At 36.1% G+C, this 24,037-nt stretch overlaps 1 protein-coding gene across 1 annotated transcript in view; it reads right to left on the bottom strand.

Annotated features, from left to right (window-relative positions):
* The window catches only part of RADIL (Rap associating with DIL domain), a 113,827-nt gene that overhangs the window by 55,790 nt on the left and 34,000 nt on the right, over window positions 1-24,037 (bottom strand). Inside the window, exons 3-5 of the mRNA XM_027874652.1 lie at window positions 12,658-12,974; window positions 10,279-10,947; window positions 7,547-7,584 (exon numbers count right to left, since the gene is read on the bottom strand). Coding sequence (XP_027730453.1) covers window positions 7,547-7,584; window positions 10,279-10,947; window positions 12,658-12,974 — 1,024 coding nt within the window. The remainder of the gene's footprint in view (window positions 1-7,546; window positions 7,585-10,278; window positions 10,948-12,657; window positions 12,975-24,037) is intronic.

The raw sequence follows: 24,037 nt of genomic DNA, 5'->3' as shown, positions 1-24,037 counted from the left end.
AACTGGGTGGCGCAATAGATAGAGCACCGGCTGTGGAGTCAGGAGGACCTGAGTTCAAATTCAGTCTCAGACACATAACACTCACTAGCTATGTGACCTTAGGCAAGTCACTTAACCCCAATTGCCTCACCAAAAAAAAAAAAAAAAGAAAAAAGAATCAAAAAGGGAATTAACAGCTAGGCACAACAAATCAACAAACTCCCTAAAAAGTCGAATGAAAGCCAATGACTTCATGAGGTAATAAGAAATATTAAAACAAAATCAAAAGACTGATTTAAAAAAAAAAAAGAAAAAGTCAAGTATTCTAGAAAATAGATCAAGGGGGAATAAATCAAGAATCACTGAGCTACCTGAAAGCCTTGACCAAAAAAAAGAGCCTACACATTGTATTTCAAGTAAGCACAAAAGAAAACTTCCCAGATCCCTCACAACCAGAGGGCAAAAAAGAAACAGAGAGAATACACTGCTAACCTCCTGAAAGAAAACACCACATGAAAATTCCCAGAAACATCAAAGAGCAAATCCAGAGCTCCCAGGTCAAAGAAATAATAATTCAAACAGTCAGAAAGAAAAAATAGGCTGGAAAAATGAGCAAAAAAAAAAAAAAAAAGAAAAGAACTTGACCATAACAAGTTACTATGGTGAAAGGGAAGCTCAAACACAAAGCCAGAAGAAGATCACAATGTCAAAGCAATCTACAAGTCTCAAAGAAAAATGTGAATCAGATAGAAGCCCAATAAGAATTTCTGGAGGTGCTCAAAAAAGATTTTTAAAATCAAATAAGAAAGGCAGAGGAAAAATTAGCATAAGAAATGAGAATGATACAAGAAAATTATGAAAAGACAGTCAACAGCTTGGTAAAAGAGACACAAAAAAATACTGAAGAAAACACCACCTTAAAAAACAGAATTGTCCAAATGGTAAAAGAGGAATAAAAATTCACCAAAAAGAAGAAGTCCTTAAAAAGCAGAATTGGACAAATGGAAAAAGAGGTAAACAAACTCATTGAAGAAAATAATTCTTTAAAAATTAGAATTGGGCAAGTGGAAGTTAATAACTTCATGAGACACTAAGAAACAAAATAAAATCAAAAGAATGAAAAAAGAAGAAAATATGAAACATCTCACTAGAAAAACAACTGACCTGAAAAACAGATCAAGGAGAGAGAATTTAAAAATTATTGGAAAGCCATGATAAAAAAAAAAGCCTAGACATCATATTTCAAGAAATTATCAAGGAAAGCTGCCCTGATATCCTAGAAACAGAGAGTAAAACAGAAATTGAAAGAATCTACCAATCATTTCCTGAAAGAGATCCCAAAATGAAAACTCCCAGGAATATTATAGCCAAATTCCAGAGCTCCCAAGTCAAGGAGAAAATATTGTAAGCAGCCAGAAAGAAACAATTCAAACATCATGGAACCACTGTAAAGATCACACAAGATTTAGCAGCTTCCACATTAAAGAATCAGAGGGCTTAGAATATTTTCTGGAAGGCAAAGGAGCTAGGATTACAACTCTAGCAAAACTAAGTATAATCTTTCAGGGGAAAAAATGAATATTTAATGAAATAGAGAATTTGTAAGCATTCCTGATGGAAAAACCAGAACTGAATAGAAATCTGACAAACAAAAGACTCAAGAGAAGCATAAGGTAAACATGAAAGAGTAATCATAAAAGAGTCAATATGGTTAAAATGTTTGCATTCTTATATGGGAAGATGATAACTGTAACTCCTAAGAACTTTACCATTGTTAGGGCAGTTAGAAGAAGTATACATAGATAGAGGGCATAGGTGTGAGATGATTATGATGGGATAATTTCAAAGAAGTAAAATTAAGGGGTTAGAAAGAGGGATGGCCTGGGAAAAAGGGAAAGGGAGAGGAAGAACAAAGAAAATTATCTCACATACAAGAGGAGCAAAAGGAAGAGCTTTTACAACGTAGGAGACGATAAAGAGGGTGGTGGCAATGCTTGAACCTTACTCTCATTAGAATTGGCTCAACAAAGGAATAACATACACCGTCAATTGTGTATGGAAATGTCTCTTACCCTATGACAGAAGGGGAAGGAGGCTGATACTAGGGAGGGCAGATTAAGGGAGGTAGTGGTGAGAAGAAAAACAAACTTTTGAGGGGGGAGAGGATGAAGGGAAAGAGAGAAGAGAGGATAAATAGGGAAAAAATAGGATGGAAAGAAATGCACAGTTAATAATCTGTGAATGTGAATGGGATGAACTTACCCATAAAATGGAAGTGAATAGCAGAATGGACTAAAAACTAGAATCCAATAATACATTGTTTACAATAAACACCCTTAAAAAGAAGAGACACATACAAAGTGAAAATAAGGGGCTAGAACAGAATCTATTATACTTCAGTTGACATTTAAAAAAAAAAAGCAGGGGTAGCAATCTCGATCTCAGAAAAAGCAAAAGCAAAAACAGACCTAATGAAAAGAGGTAAGTAGAGAAACTGCATTTTGCTAAAATGTAGACAAAGAAGTACTATCAATACCAAACATATATGCACCAAATAGAGTAACCAAACTCCAAAGGGAAAAGTTAAATGAGTTATAGGAGGAAATAAACAATAAAACTATATTAGTGGAGGATCCTAAGTTTCCCCTCTCAGAACTAGATAAATCTAACCACAAAATAAACAAGAAGTTAAGGAGATAGATAAAATTTTAGAAAATTAGACATGATAGAACTCTAGAGAAAACTGAATGGGAATAGAAAGGAGTATACCATTTGTTCAACTGTACCTACCACCTTCACAAAAACTGACCACGTATTAGGGCACAAAAACCTCACAACCAAATGCAAAGAGACAGAAATATCAAATACATCCATTTCAAAATACAATGCAATAAAAATTGTATTCAATAAAGACCATGGAAACAGATTATAAATTAATTGGAAATTAAATAATCTAATACTAAGCAATGAGCGGGTCAAAGAACAAACCACAGAAACAATAAATAATTTCATTAGAGAACATGACAACAATGAGACAACATACCAAAATTTAAGGGATGCAGTACTGAGGGAAAAAATATCTATCTCTAAACTCATCCATTAATAAAATAGAAAAAGAGCAGATCAATGAACTGGGCATGCAACTAAAAAAAAAGAAAAAGAACAAATTTAAAATCCTCAATTAAACACTAAATTGGAAATCCTGAGAATCAAAGGAAAGAATAAAGTTGAAAGTAAGAAAATCATTGAACTAAAACAAAACTAAAAGCAGGTGTGATGAAAAAATAAAATAAAGTGGTTAATTTGATTAAAAAAAGAAAACCAAATTACCAGTATTAAAAATGAAAAGGGTGAATTCACTAACAATAAAGATGAAATTAAATCAATTAGGAGCTATTTTACCTAATCATATGCCAAAAATTTTGACAATTTAAGTAAAAGGGATAATATGTACAAAAATACAAATTACCCAGATTAACAGAAGAGTAAAAAGAATACTTAAGTAACCTTATCTTAGAAAAAGAAATTGAACCAGCCATCAATGAGCTCCCTAAAAAAACATCTCTAGGACCAGATGGATTCATAAGTGAGGTCTACCAAATATTCAAAGAACAATTAATTCCAACACCACATAAACTATTTGGAAAAATAAGCAAAGGAGTCCTGTCAAATTCCTTTTACAGTACAAATATGGTGCTGACATCTAAAACCAGGAAGAGCAAAAACAGAGAACGAAAACCACAGATCAATTTCCCTAGTGGATACCGATACAAAAAATTTAAATAAAACACTAGCAAGGAGATTACAGCAACATATCACAAAGGTCATAAGCTATGAACAGGTGGAATTTACGCTAGGAATTCAAGGCTGATTCAATATTAGGAAAACTATCAGCATAACTGATCATATCAATAACAAAAATAATAAAAACCATATGATCATCTCAATAGATTCAGAAAAAACTTGACAAAATACAACACTCATTCCTATTAAAAACAATAGAAAGCACAGGAACACATGGCATTTCCCTTAAAATGAAGCTTTTCCTTTAAAATCTAAAACCATCAGCAAGCATTATCTGTAATATGGATAAGCAAGAAGCCTTTCTAATAAGATCAGGGGTAAGGCATGGATGTCTACTGTCACAACTATTATTCAATATTGTTCTAGAAATGGTAGGTATAGCAATAAGAGAAGTAAAAGAAATTGAAGGAATTAGAATAAGCAATAAGGAAACAAAATTATAACTCTTTGCTGCTGATATGATGGTATACTTACAGCATCCTAGAGAATCAAGTAAAAAAACTAGCTGAATAATTAACAACTTCAGCAAAGTTGCAGGATATAAAATAAACCCACATAAATGATCAGCATTTCTATATATTACCAACAAAGTCAGCAGGAAGAGATAGAAAAAAAATTCCATTTAAAATAACTGCAGATTATTTTTTTTCTTCCATTTGTTTTGTTTTCTCTTTCTTGTGGTTCCTCCTATTGGTTCTAATTCTTTCTTACAACATCACTAATGTGAAAATATATTTAATAGGAATGTATATGTATAGCCTATATCAGATTGTGCACCATCTTGGGGAGGAACGTGGAGAGAGCGGGAGAGAAAAATTTAAAACTCAAAAGCTTATGGAAGTGACTGGTGATAAATCAAAATAAATTAATAAAAATAAAATAAAATAAAATAACCACAGACAACATAAAATACTTTGAAGTCTACCTGCCAAGACAAACTCAGGAACTATATGAACACAGTTACAAAACACTTCTCACACAAAATAAAGTCATATCTAAACAAATGTAGAACTATTAATTGCTCATGGGTAGTCAACCAATAAAATAAAAATGACAATTTTACCTAAATTAATTTGCTTATTCAGTGCCATACCAATCAAATTACCAAAAAACAAACAAAAACCCCTATTTTATAGAGCTAGAAAAAATAATAACAAAATTCATTTGGAAGAACAAAAGTGTTAGGGTAAATGTCTCACGGTCTCATGACAGCTCTGTTGAGGGAACTTTCCCATGGGAGTTCTAGCTTCTAGCAGTAGAAGCTGAGGGTCACAACATAGTTGCGTGGCAAAAATAAGGAAGTCTCCCAGGACCTCTCCTTTCCTGACATGCAGCTCCCACGGTTGGTTTGGCTCTCCTCTCAATGGGAGATGAGTCCTGACATGAGCTCCAGCAGACCTGATGATTGGCTATCACAGGGGGATCACGCTTTGAACATGCATCACTAGGGCCATAAAAGACAGCTAACTGTACTCAATAAACGGAGCTTCTGCCACCTTGCTGTCTTCCGCCTCATCCATGCGTCTCGGGGTTACAGAGCATTGAGCTGGTCTCATGCTCATCACTGCAGCAGCCACGTCACAAAAGGTCAAGAATATCAAGGAAATTAATGAAAAAATATGTGAAGGAAGGTGGTTTAGCAACTGTTGCTCAGCTGTTTAGTTGTGACTGACTCTTCATGACCCTATATCAGGTTTTCTTGGCAAAGATACTGGACTAGTTTACCATTTCGTTCTCGAATGGATTAAGACAAACAGAGGTAATGCCTTGCCCTGGGTCACACAGCTAGTGAGGCCAGATTTGAATTCAGGTCTTGACTCCAAGCCTAGTGGCTCTATCCTCCTGGCAGAACCAGATCTCAAACTGTATTACAAAGTGGTAATCATCAAAACAATCTGGTACTAGCTAAGAAATAAAGTAGTGGATCAGTGGAATAGATTAGGTCACAATGCATAGTACTAAATGACCAGAGTAATATACTGTTTGACAATCCCAAAGATCTAATATTTAGGGACAAGAAATTACTATTTCACAAAAATTGTTGGGAAGACTGGAAAGCAGTTTGGCAGAAACTAGGTACAGACCAATACTTAACAATATATACCATGACATGGTCAAAATGGGAACATTAAACATAAAGGGTGATATCATAAACAAATCAGGGGAGCATGGAACATTTTACCTGTCAGATTTACGGGTAGGGGAAGAATTTATGACTAAATAAGAGATAGAAAGCATTAAGGGATATAAAATGGATAATCTGGATTACATCAAATTAAAAAGATTTTGTACAAACAAAACCAATGCTGCCGAGATCAGAAGGAAGCTGAAGGAAGCAGGAAGCTGAAAAAAATTTTTATAGCAAGTTTCTCTGAAAAAGGCCTCATTTCTAAAATATATAGAAAACTGAGCCAAATTTATAAGAATATGAATCAAAGGATACAAATGGGCAGTTTTCAGAAGAAGAAACAAAGGCTATATATAGTCATATGAAAAAAAAATACTTTAAATCACTATTGATTGTCTTTCAGTCGTTTCAGTCACGTCCAGCTGTCTGTGACCCTATTTGCGGTTTTCTTGGCAAAGATACTAGAGTGGTTTGCCATTTCCCTTTCCAGCTTACTTTACATATGAGCGAACTGAGGCCAACAGGGTTAAATGACTTGCCCAGGGTCACACAGCTAGTAAGTGTCTGAGGCCAGATTTAAACTCAGGAAGATGAGTCTTCCTGACTTCAGGCCCAGCACTCGATCCACTGTGCCAACTACCTGCCCATTACTGATTAGAGAAATGAAAATTAAAACAACTCTAAAATACCACCTCACACCTATCAGATTGGCTAATATGACAGAAAAGGAAAAGGGCAGATATTGGAGAGAATGTGGAAAAAATGCACTGCTAGTAGAGTTGTGAAACTGATCCAGCCCTTCTGAAGAGCAATTTAGAACTAAGCCTAAAGGGCTACAAAACTGTGCATATCCTTTGACCCAGCAATACCACTACTAGGTCTGTATCCTAAAGAGACCAAAGAAAAAGGAAAAGGAGACAAGAAATATATGTATATGTACAAAAATATTTATAGCAGCTCATTTTGTGGTGGCAAAGAACTGGAAATTGAGGGGATGCCCATCAATTGGGGAATGGCTGATCAAGTTGTCATATGTGATTGTGACGGAATACTGTTATCGTAAAAGAAATGATGAGCAAGATGCTTTCATAAAACCTGGGAAGACATATATGAACTAATGCAAAGTGAAATGAGCAGGACCAGGAGAACATGTATACATTAATAGTAATATTATATGATGATCAACTCTAAATGACTCAGCTATTCTCAGCAACACAATGATCCAAGACAATTCTAAAGGACTAACGATGAAAACTGTTTATCCATCTCCAGAGAAAGAACTGATGGAGTCTAAATGCAGATTGAAGGATACTTTTTTACTTTCTTTATTATTCTTGGTTTTATTTTTGTTTTTTTTTCTTTTGCATTTTATGGCTAACATGGAAATGTTTTGCATGACTGCACATGTATATCCAATATCAAATTGCCTGCCTTCTTCAAGGAGTAGGGAAAAGAAAGAGGGAGAGAATTTGGAACTTAAAAAAAAATGTTTAAATTTTTTTGTTACATGTAATTGAAAAAAAAAAAGTACAATGCTGAGAAGGGAGAAGTCAGGATGCACCCTGATGGTCTCTAAGTTGATTTACTCCATGTTTAATGAGTATATCAGGAACCATATATAACTATTATACTTACTGCTGAGACTGTTTCTCTGCTAGTTCTTTGGTTTTTTCCTAAAAGCAAAAGAATAAAAGCAAAAATGAGAAAAAATACGATTACACATCAAGTTATATCCAATAAACCCCCCTATATGTTTGTGGTACCCTGATCAACATAAGAAACATGAAACCATCATGTCAGATCCAGTCTATACTATGCTAACTACTCTAAACTATATAGGAAAAAACCAGCATCACATATCATTCAGTTTTTTTGTTTTGTTTTTCTCTTTCCCTTTCCTGAACTGACCTACATATTTCCTGTAGCAGACACATTTCACAATCATTCACCTTACATAACAACTATCTACTGAAAAACACTAAAGATTATATATTTATCACATTCACAAATCAGGATTCTGTTTACGCTTTTGTCATTGTTAATCATGTATTTTAAAATGTTTCAATCCTGTGATTATCAGTAAATGAAAACACATTTGAATTTCAGGCCCCCAGGTTCAATCAGTATTTGCAGTGTTAACACTTAAAATGAAGACATAAGTCTAATTTTAACTATTGACCTATTATGGTAAACAGAACTCTTATTCATACTTACAGTTAGTCTTCTTGCTATCCACATTAGCCAATATCCGGGTATCTATAGTCATTACAGCAGAGAATAACAAAAAGAGCCCTGAACTTGGATTCAGGAGACCTGAGTTAAGTCCTAACTCTACCATTTAATTAACTAAATGATCAGGCAAGTCACTTAACTTCTCTGACCCTCAGTTTCCTCATTTGTAACATAAGGTTGGAAGAAATGATCTCTAAGGTTCCATCCAACTCCAAAATCCTATTCTATATCAACAAATTTTGTACACACTATAGGAAAGGAAGAGGTCAAAAGCTCTTGAACAGATAGACAAAAAAAAATTTAGTAGAGGAATCATAGAATTTAGAGTTGGAAAAGGCTATCAGGTCATCAGGTCCAACTCTCTTATTTTAGAGTTTAGCATCTACCAATCAGTGTTATTGAAACTTCTGTTGGAATTTGTATTAATTTCAAAATATAAATAGTTCAGATTTCCTTCTTATTTGGACTTCAACTCCATATTCTATTTGTTTATTTTTTGAGATTAAATAAAATGAAAATGTTTAAAATTTAAATATTTTAAATGTTAAAATTATCTGTAACATACAGGCATTCATTTTACACTACATTGATTTCACCAGGTACTATGCATATTATTAGCCCCCCATGAGTATAAATGACATATGCCACAGAAGTAATAATACCGGATTTCATACTGAGAATCCTAGAAGATTTGACACAGTACCCAGATCACAGCGTCCATGGCATTGAGGGTTAGCTATCAGATGTATGTTGCAAACTTTAGTCAATCACATTACACTTTAACCATCACTAGCAACAAAAACAAACCACTGTTTCTAAAAAGAAAGCTTATGAAGATACACTTTTTCACAATTTTGTTACAGGACATTGACTGGCCTAAAGTTTGTGGAAAGGATCATCTAGAATGACCAATCTGAACAACAAAGGATCTCTATTTCCCTCAATAATAAGGAGATTAAGGCTGTGGCCTTTCTCATTTAGTAGATACAGCTCAGATAACGCCTAGTTAGCCAACAGCCAATTCCAAACACAACTCAGACTATCCAAGTGGCTGTCAAAATGCCAAAGAGAAGTTATCCCAGGGGCAGCTAGGTGGTGCAGTGGATAGAGCACCAGCCCTGAAGTCAGGAGGACCTGAGTTCAAATCTGGCCTAAGACCTAACACTTGACACGTACTAGCTGTGTGACCTTGAGCAAGTCACTTAACCCCGATTGCCTCACTAAAAAAAAAAAAAAAAAAAAGTTATCCCAGATGTGACCAGTTAAACCTCCTTCTGTAAAGCTATTTTAATTTTAAAAGTGACTAGTGCTGTATCACAGTCTTCTGCCTCTGTAAACACATTATCGAAAGACTTTCATACTGGTGCTCTCTAAGTGGAAAAAGCTGAATAGCAAGCACATCTAGCCCTGCTCCCATCAGATTTTACCAACTGCATTCATGTGCAGGAATCAGGGCAGTTACTGGTGCAGTGCTTGTGCTAGTGACAAGGTGCCAACAAAAAACCATTTAGAGATAACTAAGGGAATTCCATCTACAGAACTATCATTTTAAGATGATTAGCCTTGTTCCCAGACCTAAGTTCTCAGTACATAACACCACTGAACAGCACCACCTTCATAATGGCACCAGATGAGAGATTTAAAAGTGATCTAGGACAGTAAAAAAGGTTGGGGGAGAATATGTCTAGAACCTAAGCATGTTGAGCAAAAATAATGTTGATTCATTAACATTCTGGCCCTGCTTCCCTCAAATTGGAGTTGTAGCAAGATACATCTGGTACCCTTTTGCTTATAATTCAAGAGTTTTATCTGCTTGCCTAATATGCTTGGGAGACATGAAAAATAAATTACAAACTGCAGATATGCAGAAAAGGTTTTGTGCCTAGTGCTCCACTTCTAATAAATTTCAATGCCCCACAGATACTGGGGAAAGCTTCGAACTTTCCTAGCTCAATTTGTGGGTAGAGAAGTGAGGAGGAGGAGGAGGAGCAGAAACACATTACTTCTGCTTGACGCTTTAGGTGCTAGAAATGAACTCTAAAACTGTCTCTTACAAAGAGCCAGGCAATTAGCCCAGGCACTGCAGGTCACACACTTCAAAAGCCCAACCTCCCTCAATTCCTGTTTTGACTGACCCAGACTGTCCTCTGTATCAGTTTGGCCAGTTTAAGCAATAGCTGCCCAAATTCGCCTGGCTCAAAGTTGGTGGCAGAGTGTTGGATGCAGAGGCAGAGTAGGAAAGCAGGTGTCAGCTTATGGTCATCACCCCCTGGCTCAATCAATGTCATGATCCTCTTCACTAGCACATCCTCCACTGCTGGCTCAAACTCCAAATGAAGCCTTCGTCGAGGGGTCTTCTGACTAGGCAGAGCTCCATGCCTCTTGGATGAGGAAGGTGCTCTGCCCCTGAGCACTGTCCCACACATTCTACAGGTGACAGGGTCTGATGTTCGGGGGACAGCTTTGAGCCGTGCCAGGGTCTGGGCAGGGAGGGCTTGGGCTCGAGCAGGATCTTTATAAAGCAGCAGGTAGTAAAGCCCCAGTGAGAGTAGGTCTCCATGGTGGAGCACCATAGTCTTTCCCACCTCTGAGAAGTTGACAGATATACTAGCTCCAGGTATTGGCTCAAGGATAAGCTTCTCTTCTGCTTGGGAATGTCTTGAATGGCTGGAGAGGTGGAGCCGACGAATAGTACAGTGGAGGGGCAGAATGTCCGGGGCTGAAAGGCTGATGCTAGGCTTGCTAGAGGGAGTCCTCTGGCCCACTGTGTGCTGTTCGCGGTTGAGCACATAAACTAAGCTATCCTGAAATGAAAACATAAAAACTTCAGGACAAGCCAAGGATTCAATCAACTTGATCAAGAAAAAAAAAACACAAGAAAAAAGGCACTCTGGTCACTTGAGCCTTCAATGCAAAAAGAGCTGTCCCGAGGGCCCTGAGCCTGAAGCTGAAGAGCCATGGGATCTCGTTTGCATTTCTGCCCTCCATCTGCCCCACATTTAACACCCACCCTTAGATTAGACAACTTTCTTTTCTTCTTCCCCAGAGATTAGTGTTCCAGAGGACAATAAGTAACAGACTTGAGACTCAGAGACTGCTCCATTCTAACACCTTTGAATTTGCAGTGGCAGGATGACAAGTGACCTAGAAAGAGAGAGCCTGACTTACTGACCACATGCCCATAACTGCTAAACTGTCCCCAAGTGATTCCACAGCACTGTCTCCCTCTAATGTACCAGTACAATATCCTTCTCTCCTTCCAATTAAGTAATCTGATATTTCCCTTAACACTTGAGTATCTGAAACTTTCTATTTTAGTTTTAATGAGGTATAATTCATAAATAGAGTAGGAAAATAAATTAAAGCTGAGTAAATAAGAAATGACGAAAGGGAGAACGAGAGAGCATGACAGGTGTGGAAAAGAGGAGTAAGGCATTAATTTCTAGCTAAAGTGTATTCAATGATGACATTAATGGTAACTGCTTCCAAAGTCATCCCTCAAGAAATATGCTACATTCCATAGGCTTAGGAATGTCTACATACAATCCCAAGGAAGAAGCTCTCTTTAGCTCTACCAGTGACACTATGACTTGGAATGAAGCCAGCCAGCCAGTCTGCACCTATTCCCCTTTTTAGAAATGAAAACCATACAATCCTTTGTGTCCACCTTGAAACCAATGTGTAAAGCTCTCTAAGGAAGGATCATGAATTCAGTAGAAAACTTAAGAACTAGGACGGATCATTATTGATCATTATATTCTATACTGGGGGTTCAAGTGACTAAAAGAGGCATACATGAAATTTTGATAGCATATTCTCCTTAGGCATTCTGGTTGGCAGAGTGGAAGACTTCTTTGAATAGCATTCTTCCCATTGTGAAAAGGTCAAGCCATCTCAAGGGCTGGGGCTGACTTGACAGGATTCTGGCCTGTAGTTTAAGAAATAGAGGAGGATTCGCCATTCTCCATTTGAGGAATAAAGATCAACTGCTATTCTTGAAGAGTAGAGATGGGTTTGAATTCTGGCTCTCATACTTACCACCTGGGTGACCTGGGCAAGTTATTTTATTTTTCTGAATCTCAGTGTTCTCTGCAAAATGGGAACAAGAATGCTTACACCATCTACCTCAGAGGGGTTATGTAAAGAGCTTTGTAAACCTTAAAGTGCTATATAAATGTGGATTATTATTATTGCTACCCAGGACCAGTTCTCTACATCTTATAAGGGTAGGAACAATTATCTACTACCTGAAAAGAATTGTCAAACTTCCTAATCACCTTTAATATAACAAACTTAATTCTTCAGAATACCTTAATGATACACACACTGATGAACATCCCCAATGCCAGCCCCTTCAATTCCTAGCCAGGATTGTAAATCATAAATTATCCTTACAAGGAAATTCATTCAACTAAAAATTAAAAGAGGCCACTTAAAGAGGGGACAAATTTTATTTATCACAAGTCTAGGAACTGCTTATCTAGTCAGTTTAATAAAAGAAGTGAAGTACGTACATGCTGCTGACTATAGCCCTGCAGAAGAAGAAGGTGTGGCGATTGGTAAAGTGAGTATCGCATATTGCTACTGCTATCTGTCTCCAAAACAGTGTCCTGAAGCGCCTTGCCTGGGTCCTCTGGGCTTCGGATGGGGTCCAACAAGGTGGAATAATGCCCCTTCGGCTCCTCTTCTTGTGTACTAGGATGGCTCAAGCTGGTTTCACTAACTGTGCGCCGAAGTGTGGGTGGAGTGGAATTTCGTTTACATCCTGCTGTCAGTGTTGTAGCACCCTTTGCACGATTCTTCTGGAGTTTCCTTGCCTGAGCATTGATCCCTAAAATTACAAGCAAGTTGTTTTCAAAGAATTACTTCTTTCATAATTAAACGGTTGGGGTTCTAATCCAGGATTTAATTTCTCATTATATCTTTTTAGTTCTCATTCTAACCAAATAAACTTCTCTTTAACTGATACAAGCCTTCTCAAATGAGTGAGTCTCTGCTTTCAAAATATTAGCGTTTTTGTATCACCATCATTCTTCTGATACTAGAAGATCTTTTAAATATAGAAAACCATATAAATATCCCCATTGTCCATTTCCACCATAATGCCCTGGGAGCTTTTCTTTAAGACAGAGCTCAACAAGTCCTGGTAATAAAGTAAACAAAAAAACATTTATTAAGTATTTATTATATATCAGTCACTTTGCTAAACAATACAAGAAAAGAGACAGTCCCTACCTTTGAAGAGCTTACATTCTGATGGAGAAGTCAACACACAAAAGAGAATTGAGAAGCAATAAGCATGCTTATTGACGGTTGCCTGCCATGTATACACTTAGTCACTCTTTCAAAAATGCCACTTCAAAAGCACCATTCAATGCTGGCAATAGTAGGGACCTGGCTTCTTTGGTTTTTCAGCTACCACTATACCTTATTCAACTCAGAAAATAGATTTGAACTTTGCAACTGGGCTTAAACTTACTTGCCAATTTTATCTCAGAGAGGAATTTGCTTGAAACAAAGAGGAATTCACTTAAGACAATGGATACTGAAAGATTTACTTGTCATTAAATTCTCACAGTAATAAGTTCACCAGACTGGAAGCAAAGGCACAATCAAAAGGTGGGAAGACACTGTTGGCTTCCGTGGCTTTTATGCAGAGGTCCACAAAACCCCTTGGCCAAATATGCTCAGCTACTTCTTTGAGTCTTCAAAGAGGATTGTTTAAGGTCTTTCTTTAGATGTCTAGTGACCCTAATTTGGGTCTGGACCACAGCTTAATGAGCATCAGCTTACAAGAGCATGTTGGCTTTCTTCTCACCTCCCTTTCTTTTTATTTCCTAAAAAATTCAAATAGCTTCTAAATCTGATGGCTGAATTCTAGATCCAAAGTATATTTGATGAAACCTGCCTTTAAGATCTATGTGAAGGCTTCTCCTTGAAACTACCACCAGGGTGCAGTAACAGCACCAACACAACTGGCCAATTTATTTTCTAGGTTTCACAAGAATTATCACAATCACCTATACTTAGCATCCATAAAATCCCCAGTAAATAACTTATCCTTCCCTCAGAAGCCATCACCATAAGGAAGTAAAATCCATTCATCACATTTATCCTATCATCATAACATCACCTCTCATCTGCATAGTGCTTCATGGCCTTCAAAGTATTTTTACTTAATTTTACTTCACTTGATTTTCACAAAATTCACAAAATAAGACTGGTATTATCCCCAATTTAACAGATAAGGAAACAAAGGTTCAGAGAGAATCAGCTATTTGCCCAAGTCCACTCCGCAAAATTGCAAAGCTAGGAAATAAAACCCAGATCTTCTGGCTCCTTGCCCAGTGGACCTTATTTGCCTTTTGTTACCAAAAACCCGGGGCTGAAGATGTGGGGAAGTCAGGGGTATAGAAAATAAGGCAAATTCCCTAAGATTATATTTTAAGACTGACTCTTCTCTTCTAATGTATAAAAGTAACATTGAGTTCAAAATTATTAAAAATATTGCATTAAGAACTTACAAAGACAAAGTCAGAGATCTTTCAAGTCAAGGTAATTGGAAAATCTGAGAAATCACAGTATCTGTAAATTAGCTCCAAATTTAAATGCTCCCCCAATTCATTATTAAGCATTGTCTTTTCAATCCTCAGCTTCATTTCTCCTTCAGAATGCCCTTTAGCTTTATTTTGGCCTTATATGATGACCTATCAAAATCTACAGCATCAGCTGCCTAGAGCCATACTAAATGAAAATAAATAAAAAGAAATGTCAGGGCACAAAGCTTAAGGACAAGAGATTCATTCCTTACCATACAGGGCTCATGGATGGCTCTCTTTCCTTTTCCTGTATTGTACTGAAGGATGACCAGTTCTGCCAATGAGCAGGGTGAGAATGCCAATTGCCTGAACCTGCAAACTGCAGTATGAGGAATCTCAAAGCGTCTGCCTGCTGCACAGCAGACCTTAATTAACTTCTGGATATCAATTTGGAAGAGCAATCAGAAGAGTGAGACTGAGGACAGCATATAGCTCTCAGCCCAATTACCACAGTTTATCATCCTTCTGCCCATATGGTTTAGGTCCTCTACCCCAAATAATGGCAGATGCAGCTCCCTTCGGGGACTAATAGCATTGTGCAAACTAAATATTATCTGTGAGGCACAAATCTGAAAGGAAAATAAAACAGGAAAGGTAAAAATGGCATTTTTAATCTTTCAATCTTTTCTGAATCAAGGAAAAAGGTTGAGTAGTCCAGTCATAGAAAAAAATAAAATAAAGATAAAAAAGATTTCTAGGAGGGAGGAAAAGCTGAAAATTACCTTTCAGAAGTCATGAAGCTATAAAAGCAGCAGGAAAGTTTAAGGAAAAAAATAGCCTTTTTCCTCTTCAATTTCCAAATTTCATTTTATGTGGCATGAAGCCCAGTGAATGCATGCAGAATAGGTATCTCTAAGTACAGGCTTTTCCTATGGGATCATATCTCCAAATCTGAAGACTCAGAGCAGAATGCACTGTATTTCTCTATACCAGAGACAACGGCTCTCTGCAGAGCCTGTGTTTTCAGGTCTGCTGACTGCTTAAAGGGACCCTGTCAAGTTGAGGCCTAGACAGATTAAAGTTTAATACTGTTAACTACTGGATGAAATTTACTCACAGCAGTGAAATATTTTGACTGATAGTTGCTTTGGACTGAACACTTGAAAATAAAAATATCTGTAATGCAATGATGGTAGAAACATGGAACAATCAGGATTTCCCTTTGAGAGGATATAAATGGAAAGTTACTGAATGAGGCCTGACAGATTTTTGCCTTGGGAATCTTGAAGAATTGGTTCATCAATAATGAAGTATAATCCATAGAGATTAAATAGAATCAATAAGCACAGGTATACTCTGATCTTAGTTGAGAGACTGCTCACAGTTAAATGACAAGTAAAAATTACAGTTTTCTCTTTGTAAACAGGCTTTAAAAATAAAAGCAGTTCCAACTCTTCTACATATATATGTTACAATTTCACATGATCCTCTGATTCTTATTATATCATCAAGATGTGCCATTCATCCTTAAAGGAGAAAAAAGGACAGTTTTGATTCCACTCTTTTTGATACAAACCCCAACTTTTTGTTCAGGGATAGGTAAAAGATAACACACAACTGTCCTCAGGATCTTTAATAGTAGCTAATAGAGCTTGTATGCTGATTATAAAATGTTCCAGGTTTTAAAACCCTGGGTACTCTGGAAACCCTTTTACTTTCACTGAGGCAAAAGGAGAGGGATAAGGGGTTCCTGACTTAAGATGCATGATTTGTTGTTTTGGGTTGTCTACACTAAACATTTATGTTATGGGGTCAAGATCCAGGCAAGTTCAGTACCACTGACATTTTCAATCAGGTCATCTCATTACCAGTCAGAGAACTAATGATAAAATATATCTTAAGATCTCTTAAGAGATAGGCACTAGTGAACTCTTCCAAAATTTATTCTGACAAATATTTTTAGAAAAGGGAGAAGTACAGTACAATACAAAGAAGTGTTAGAGAACCTGGGTTCAAATGTCATTCCTGCTAGTTAACTCCTATGTGACCTTAACCAAGTTACTTTACCTCTCTGGGCCTCAGTTCTTCATCTATAAAATGAAAGGGGTTGGGCTAGGTACCTCTGAGATCTCTTCAAGCTCCAAATCTATAATCCTAAAATTGAAATTAGAAACATGATTTAAGAAGCACCTACTATCTGCAGAGAACACTGGGTTCTGTCCTAAAGAATCAAGATTAAACCAAGCACTGGCAATATTGTTTACCCAGTATTTAAGATAAAGCAAAATAAAAGAAAAACAATGTATTGGTTTTCTTAGATTTGAATCAGAATATACTATTAAGCCAGAGCCTAACATGTAGGACTTAACAATAGTTATTTGTGTCATGTCTCTCTCCTAGATTGTAAGCTCCCTAATGGCAGAATAAGCCCTTAGTGACAAGAGATAATTTCTTTGTAAGGGTTTTAAAATGCCAGCTGTAGCCATGGTGTTCATGGTGTACACTGTTCAAATTTAAGAAAAAAACCAATACACTCTTTTTCTTTTACTTTGCTTCATCATAAATACTGTATAAACAATACAGGGTGTCTGATTTTGGAAAAGGTGCTTGGCCCTTTTGAGACCACACTCCAGGCTAAACATTTAGTATTTAGTCTCTTCTTTACATATTAGGAATCAGTTTTAATGCAGTACAACTCATTTGATAGGTTACCATGGGTACTCTCTCAACTCTTGATTACTTGTAATAATCAGGAAGAGGAAACCAGGGAAAACTGAAATCCACAAATAATCCAAAAGACCTGTTTTATAGTTCTTAGTTTCAGGCTCTCACAAAACTTTTGCTAGTATTAAACAATAATAAATAAAACTCACATAAGAGCTAATCTCAAAGTCAATAAGATCTGTTCAAACCTACCCTCTGAAACACATCGGCTATGTGACTCTGGGCAAGTCATTTAATCTCTCCGTGACCTAGGTAGCTCTCTAAGACTAGAAAGTGCAATACAGGTGCACTGGTATAAGGAATTTCTTCATCAGGATTTCTCTAGTCCAATGGAATCACATGTCCAATAAAAACAACAAAAAAAGTGCACTTGTGTGAGGCTCATCTCTTCTCTCTGATATCAGTCTTTGGAAAGACAAGTTAACCGATTAACAAGTGAAATAGTTTTTCAGGAATGAGAAAGAGGGGATTAGATAGTCTGCAAACTGGGTAAGTTAGGCCCAAATAATCATGAGTCGACTATGCAGAAATACCATTTTTCCACAGGGGATGACAGGTATCTTCCCTGCTTTGTCAAACATCTAGCAATGCATAAAAAATATAGACTTAGGAGCAAAATAAATAATTTTTCTCCCAACGTCCCAAAGGTTACTACCACAAATGAAGTAAACCAGAATACATGGTAGTACCTCAAACAAGGCACAACACCTATTGGCTCCACCATTTGGTTGTTCAATGTGACTATGCTCTACCTTTCTCTATTCTAGAAATCCGTCGGGCACTTTACTGTCTGTCACCAGGACAAAAAAACCCTCCAAAACCATGCTTTCAAATTTAGGAGTAACTATGTCAGGGCCTGAATATACACTGACTTTATACCAGTGACAAGAAAGAAAAGGACACTGGGATTCATTTTCTCTTGAACTATTTCTGGCTAGCTTTCTTCACCTGTCCAAGAGAAAAGCTAGAGGGGTTCACTCTGCAGGAAGAAAATAAATGTTCCCTTTTCTATCTATATCAGTCTTATAAAATGGGGCTATTAGGAGAGAGGAGAAGAGGTGGACAGTAAAAATATTTTTGCTAAAAATTGCTCTCCCCCTATCATTCAATGAAATTAGTGTTCCCTTATCTGGTAGAGAGGAAAAGCTTCTGTATTTATTTTGTATGGCAAAATTAGCTTTGAAAAGCAGCTTTTAACTGTAGATAGATCTCCTGTCACAAGGTGTGTACTAGCTACTGAGCTGCACTGGAAAGATAAACACAGCTTTTTTCCTGAACATAACAAAGTCCCTCTATAACCTTAGCCTTCAGCTTTTACCCTCCTGCTCCTGTTTTTCTTCTTTCCTCCCAATGCTGTAGCTAGCTTTGAAAAAGTGTTTTAAAGTATTCAAAATTTTGAAAGATTTCTATTACTTAACTCCATCAGAAGTAGAAAGTGATCTAAAAATTGGAGGGTTATGTAAAACTATCTGGAGCAAAGTAAAAACTCCTATTGGGAGAAAGAACCAAGGAAGTTCAGTATGTCTTGTAAAAAATAAATATGGTAGAAATACAGGATGCCACTGCACTAAATGAAGTTTCTTTTAAATGACTTAACATATCTTGGATTAACTATTTTTTATTTATTTTTGCATGAATCTGTAAAAATTCAATCAACTGATACTTGAAACCAAATTTATTTAAGATTTAAGGTAATAGCTTACATTTAATAAAGCCCTGTAAGGTTTGTAAAGCAATCCACACACATTACTTCATATAAACCTTACAACAGCCCCATAATATAAGGACTTAAAAGAATTATTTAGCTTATGACACAGCTAAATATGTAGAACATATTTAGCTTGTAGGACATAAAAGTAACATTATATCAAACCCATTCACCCATAAAACACAATCAAGCATTATCCTGAAGGCCAAAATGAGTATTCTTGGAAGTCAAAATTTCTATGAAACTTCTTCAATTCTTTTTAACAGGCCTCTGGCTTGTGTATTTTCTATTTAAATCACTGGAAGCCTACATGAATAACATGAGAAGTGAAAGAGCATTTTAAAATTAAGATAGAACTTGTAGGAGGGTACCTGGGCTGCTGATCTCTCTTGGAGAACTCTCTGTCAAAGTTTGGCAAGTTCACCTCTTTCCCTTCAAAATGTCTCTCTTTAAAAGAAAAGAATCACCCTCCCAACCCCCACCACCCCATTTTAGCACTGAAAAAGGCTTTGGTTCCCTACATATGGAGCTGAAAAAGATAACAAAAGAGCATCTGATCCAGGATCTACCTTGTCATCAATTGAAGCCCAAACCGGTAAGGTTCCTTTAGTTGGATTCACCAGTTTTGCCAATAAAGTCTACATAGCAGACGTGAAGTTTCACTTACTATTAACTAGATGGGTGCTGTAGAAGAATTTTTAACTGGGAAAGAGGCAGATAACTAATTACCAAAGTTTGCTAATTAAGGATTAAAACATATTTGGACACTAATAGTTATTTAGTAGTCATATTATGATGCCAACAGATTAAGCAATGGAGCTCTCTATTTCTGGAAAAAATGGCCCTTTGCATTGATCCAATAACCAACCTCATGGGTCATCAATCTAAAACTAAGGTGTTTACATTAAGCAGAACATAAGGCAACCATCTGGCCCAAACACTACAGAATCATTCATATTCCTTATGCTAGCATCTTACATGAGGCAAAAACTAGGAATCTCCCCGTTTATCTAATCTCACCTTATCTAAGATCAGACTTTTTCCTTGGATTAATCTGAAACAAAATACATTCAGGGAACTGATTATACACAGAATCAAAGAAAGAATACTTAACTCTAATACTACATAATTGTTTGGGGAAAAAAAAAAGAGAAAGACGACATTTTGTCAAATTCTTTTTGCAAGACAAATGCAATCCTGACACCTAAACTAGGAAGAGAAAAATCACAGAAAACTATAGACCAATATCCCTAATAAATATTTATGTAAAAATACTGAACATTAGCAAAGAGGCTATGGCAACATATTCAAAAGACTATCCATTCTGATCAAGTTGGATTTATACCAGGAATATAGGGATGTTTCACCATTAAGAAAATTATAAATATATTAGATCACATTAATAACAAAGAAAATAAAAGTTGTGATTATGTCAAGAAATGCAGAAAAAGCTTTTTAATAAAATGTAATTTTATATTAAAAACACTAGAAAGCATAGGAATAAATGGACTCTTCCTCAAGATGGTAGAGAATATCTACTAAAAACCAAGAACTAGTATTATCTGTAATGAAGAAACACTAGAAGCCTTTCCAGTAAGATCAGGGATAAAGCAATGATCTTCATTATCAATAATAATAACAACACCATTTATATAGAGCTTTAAGGTTTGCAAAGCATAGTACCTGTTATCTCATTTGATCACCATTGTTATTTAAAAATAGTTCTAGAAATGCTAGCTATAGTAAGAAAACAAAACTGAAATAAGCATAAGAAGAAAAGAGGCAAAGAAGAAATAAAAGTTATCACTACTTGTAGATCATACAAAGGCTTAATTAGAAAACTTTAGCAATTCAACTAAAATTAATTGAAACAATAATTTAAAGTAGCAGGATAGAAAATAAACCTACAAAAATCATCAGCACTTCTGTATATTACAAACAAAACCCAAGAGGAAGAAAGAGAAAAATAAATCCCATTCAAAATAACTAGAGGATATTTAATGTATCTGGGAAGCCTATCAAGACACACCCAGGACTTAAACAAATACAACTATACCACACGTTTTAACAAAAATAAAGGAAGACAAATAATTAAAATACTGATTGCTCATGGTTGAACCAGGTCAATATAATAAAAATGTCAATATTACAGAAATTAATTTACAGATTTAGTGCCAAATCAAACTACCAAGGAGTTGTTTTCTACATCTAGACAAAATAATAACAAAATATAACTAGAGGAACAAAAAGTCAAGAATCTCAAGGGAAATCATGGGGTGTGGGGGGAAGAAAGTATAAAGGGAGCTTTGCAGTGCCATGTTTCAAAGTATACTATAAAGCAATAACCATTTTAAAAATGTTGGTACTGGTTAAAAACCAGACAAGCTGATTAATGGAAAAGATTAGGGACGTTAGATACTGACATAAGGACTCCCAGATTGATAAAAATTGCTAGGAAAACTGCAAAACACTCTAGCAAAGCTTGGTTGTTTAGATCAACACCTTATCTCACACAGCACAATAAATGGCAAATGGATAAATGACTTAAATATAAATATCATATAAAAAATTGGAGGACAACTATGGCTACACAGAATTCTTACTGAAACAAGAAATAGAAATTATAATTAAAAGATAAGCCATTTTTATTGTGTAAAACTAAAAAGCATCAGCAAAACAAATGCAGCTAGAATCACAAGAGAAATAATTTGGAAAAAAAATTTCAAGCAAATTTCTCTGATCAATGTCTAACAGCCAAGACACATAAAGAACTGACACAAATATGTAAGCATAAGAATTATACCCCAATGTGGTCAAAGAATATGAATGGGTGGTTCTTAAATAAAGAAATGTGAGCTATCAACAACCATATTAAAAGTGCTCCAATGTGAATGTTGAAAACAAAAATAAATTAATGAATCCTTAAAAAAAAAAAAAGGAAAAAAAAATTTTTTTTAAAAAGTGCTCCAAGTCACTAGTAAGAGTAATACAAATCAAAATACCTTTGAGGTTCTCATCTTACATTTTTCAGATTAGCAAAGGTAACAAAAAAGGGAAATACCAATTGTTAAAGGGGTTATGGGAGTACACACTAGTGAATTAATGGTGAGGTTGTAAAATGGTTCAACCATTCTGGAAAGGAAAAGAATTTGGAACTATATTCAAAAAATTACTAAACTTAACCCACAATATTATTACTATTCATGTATCCTAAGGAGGTTACGGACAGAGAAACAGGGCATATATGTATAAGAATATTTACAGTATCACTTTTCAATGTAGTAAAGAACTGAAAATAAAGTGGGTCCTTATCACCTGGGAAATGGCTGAACTGTTTATGATATGAATTTGATGGAATTTTATTGCACCATAAGAAATGACACAGAGGAATATGATAAAACTTGTATGAACTAATGCAGTGAAATGAGCAGAACCAGAACATTTTATGCAATGACTACAATAATCTGAGAAGAAACAACTATAAAATACTTTAGAATTTAACTAAAGCAGAGACCAACAATGACTTCAAAAGACTGATAATAAAAAACATCTTCCACCTCTTAACAGAAAGGTGACAAACCCAAGATACAGAGTAAGACATGCGTTTTCAGACTTGGCCAATAGTTGTGCTTGATTATACATTTAATCAAGGAGGGATTTTACTTGGAGGGAAAAAAGAAGTGAATTGATGGGCAGTGACAGATAAGAAGAAAAGAGTGTCAGCAAAGTATTTTAAAAACTTCACAAAACTGACCCAGCATGGAACAAAGGGGTACAAAGACAAGGTACTAATTTTACAAAGATGCTTTTCCTCCCATAACTGGACAGTAACCTTTTTGTGTACTCAAGTATCTCCGTGCCAACACACAGTAACAACACATCACAATGTATAAGCAGCTACCCTGAAAACAACTGGGCAATCCTGTAATGAATAGACTGACACATCTCTCTATTTGGCAACTGCACAAAGCTTGCTTGTGTTTTCCCCTAGCACATTTCCATTTAGTTGTCTGGCTGCTACACACAGTGCCCGAGCATCCACCCACACTAATTCCCAACCCTGTTCTTATAGCTCAGTTTCCTCTCCATCCTGGCCAACTTCATTACAGTCAAGGCTGATTAATTCCTAACACCTGTATGCTCCACCCACTGGAATATCGAGGACCAATATGTTTACTTTCATAGAATTTTTGGCCTCTATCTACAACAGATAAATGGTAAGTGTCCAATATATATCCAACTCTCCCTAAAAAGGCAAATTTCTATGAATTCCCCTGTTCCTCCTGTAGAGGAAGGAAAAAAGCAGTGAAAATTCTTATTTCCCAGATAAACATCTTTTATCTGGAGATTTTCATACTAATTAATGACTCTGTGAGTGAATAACTCTCTTCCCTTTTCCCCCCTCCCCCAGGCAGTTAATAAATTAATTAGGATAACAGTAACTGAGCAGATAAAACTCTTAAGCTATTTGTTAGGAGGTCGCAGATGGAAATAGAGCCTGGTAGGACTATGGCAAAGGAAAATCTGTATGATAAAACTAGGTGTGCTGGGAAGAGAATTTTCTAAGGCTGAAACCAGAAGTTGTACCTAAGCACGTAAAGACTGCCTTAACTGTTCCTGAGATAAGGAATAGTACAGTGTACCCTAAGGGTAGACTTTGCCTACCTCTAGACGGAGCTTGTCAATAGGCTGCTTTTCACCATGCAGTTTGGCTTTAGCCTGGGGAGGGTAAAAGAAGGAAGTTGGAAATAAAGAATAGGTGAGTAACTATGCTAAAGTCCATGGGCAAGAGCTAGTATGAACACTCAGATAAAAAAGAAGTATTGATGTAGTGCAAATAAAAAACTTTGTAAAATACCTAACATATGAACAATGTAGAAGGTGAACATCTATTAACAAGCATTTAAAAAATGCCCACTACCT

This window comes from Vombatus ursinus, unplaced genomic scaffold (assembly GCF_900497805.2).
Source record: "Vombatus ursinus unplaced genomic scaffold, bare-nosed wombat genome assembly UNPS02014807.1, whole genome shotgun sequence".
NCBI lineage: Eukaryota > Metazoa > Chordata > Mammalia > Diprotodontia > Vombatidae > Vombatus > Vombatus ursinus.
Note: the sequence above shows the minus strand (reverse complement) of the source record. Positions and strands in the feature narration are given on the sequence as shown.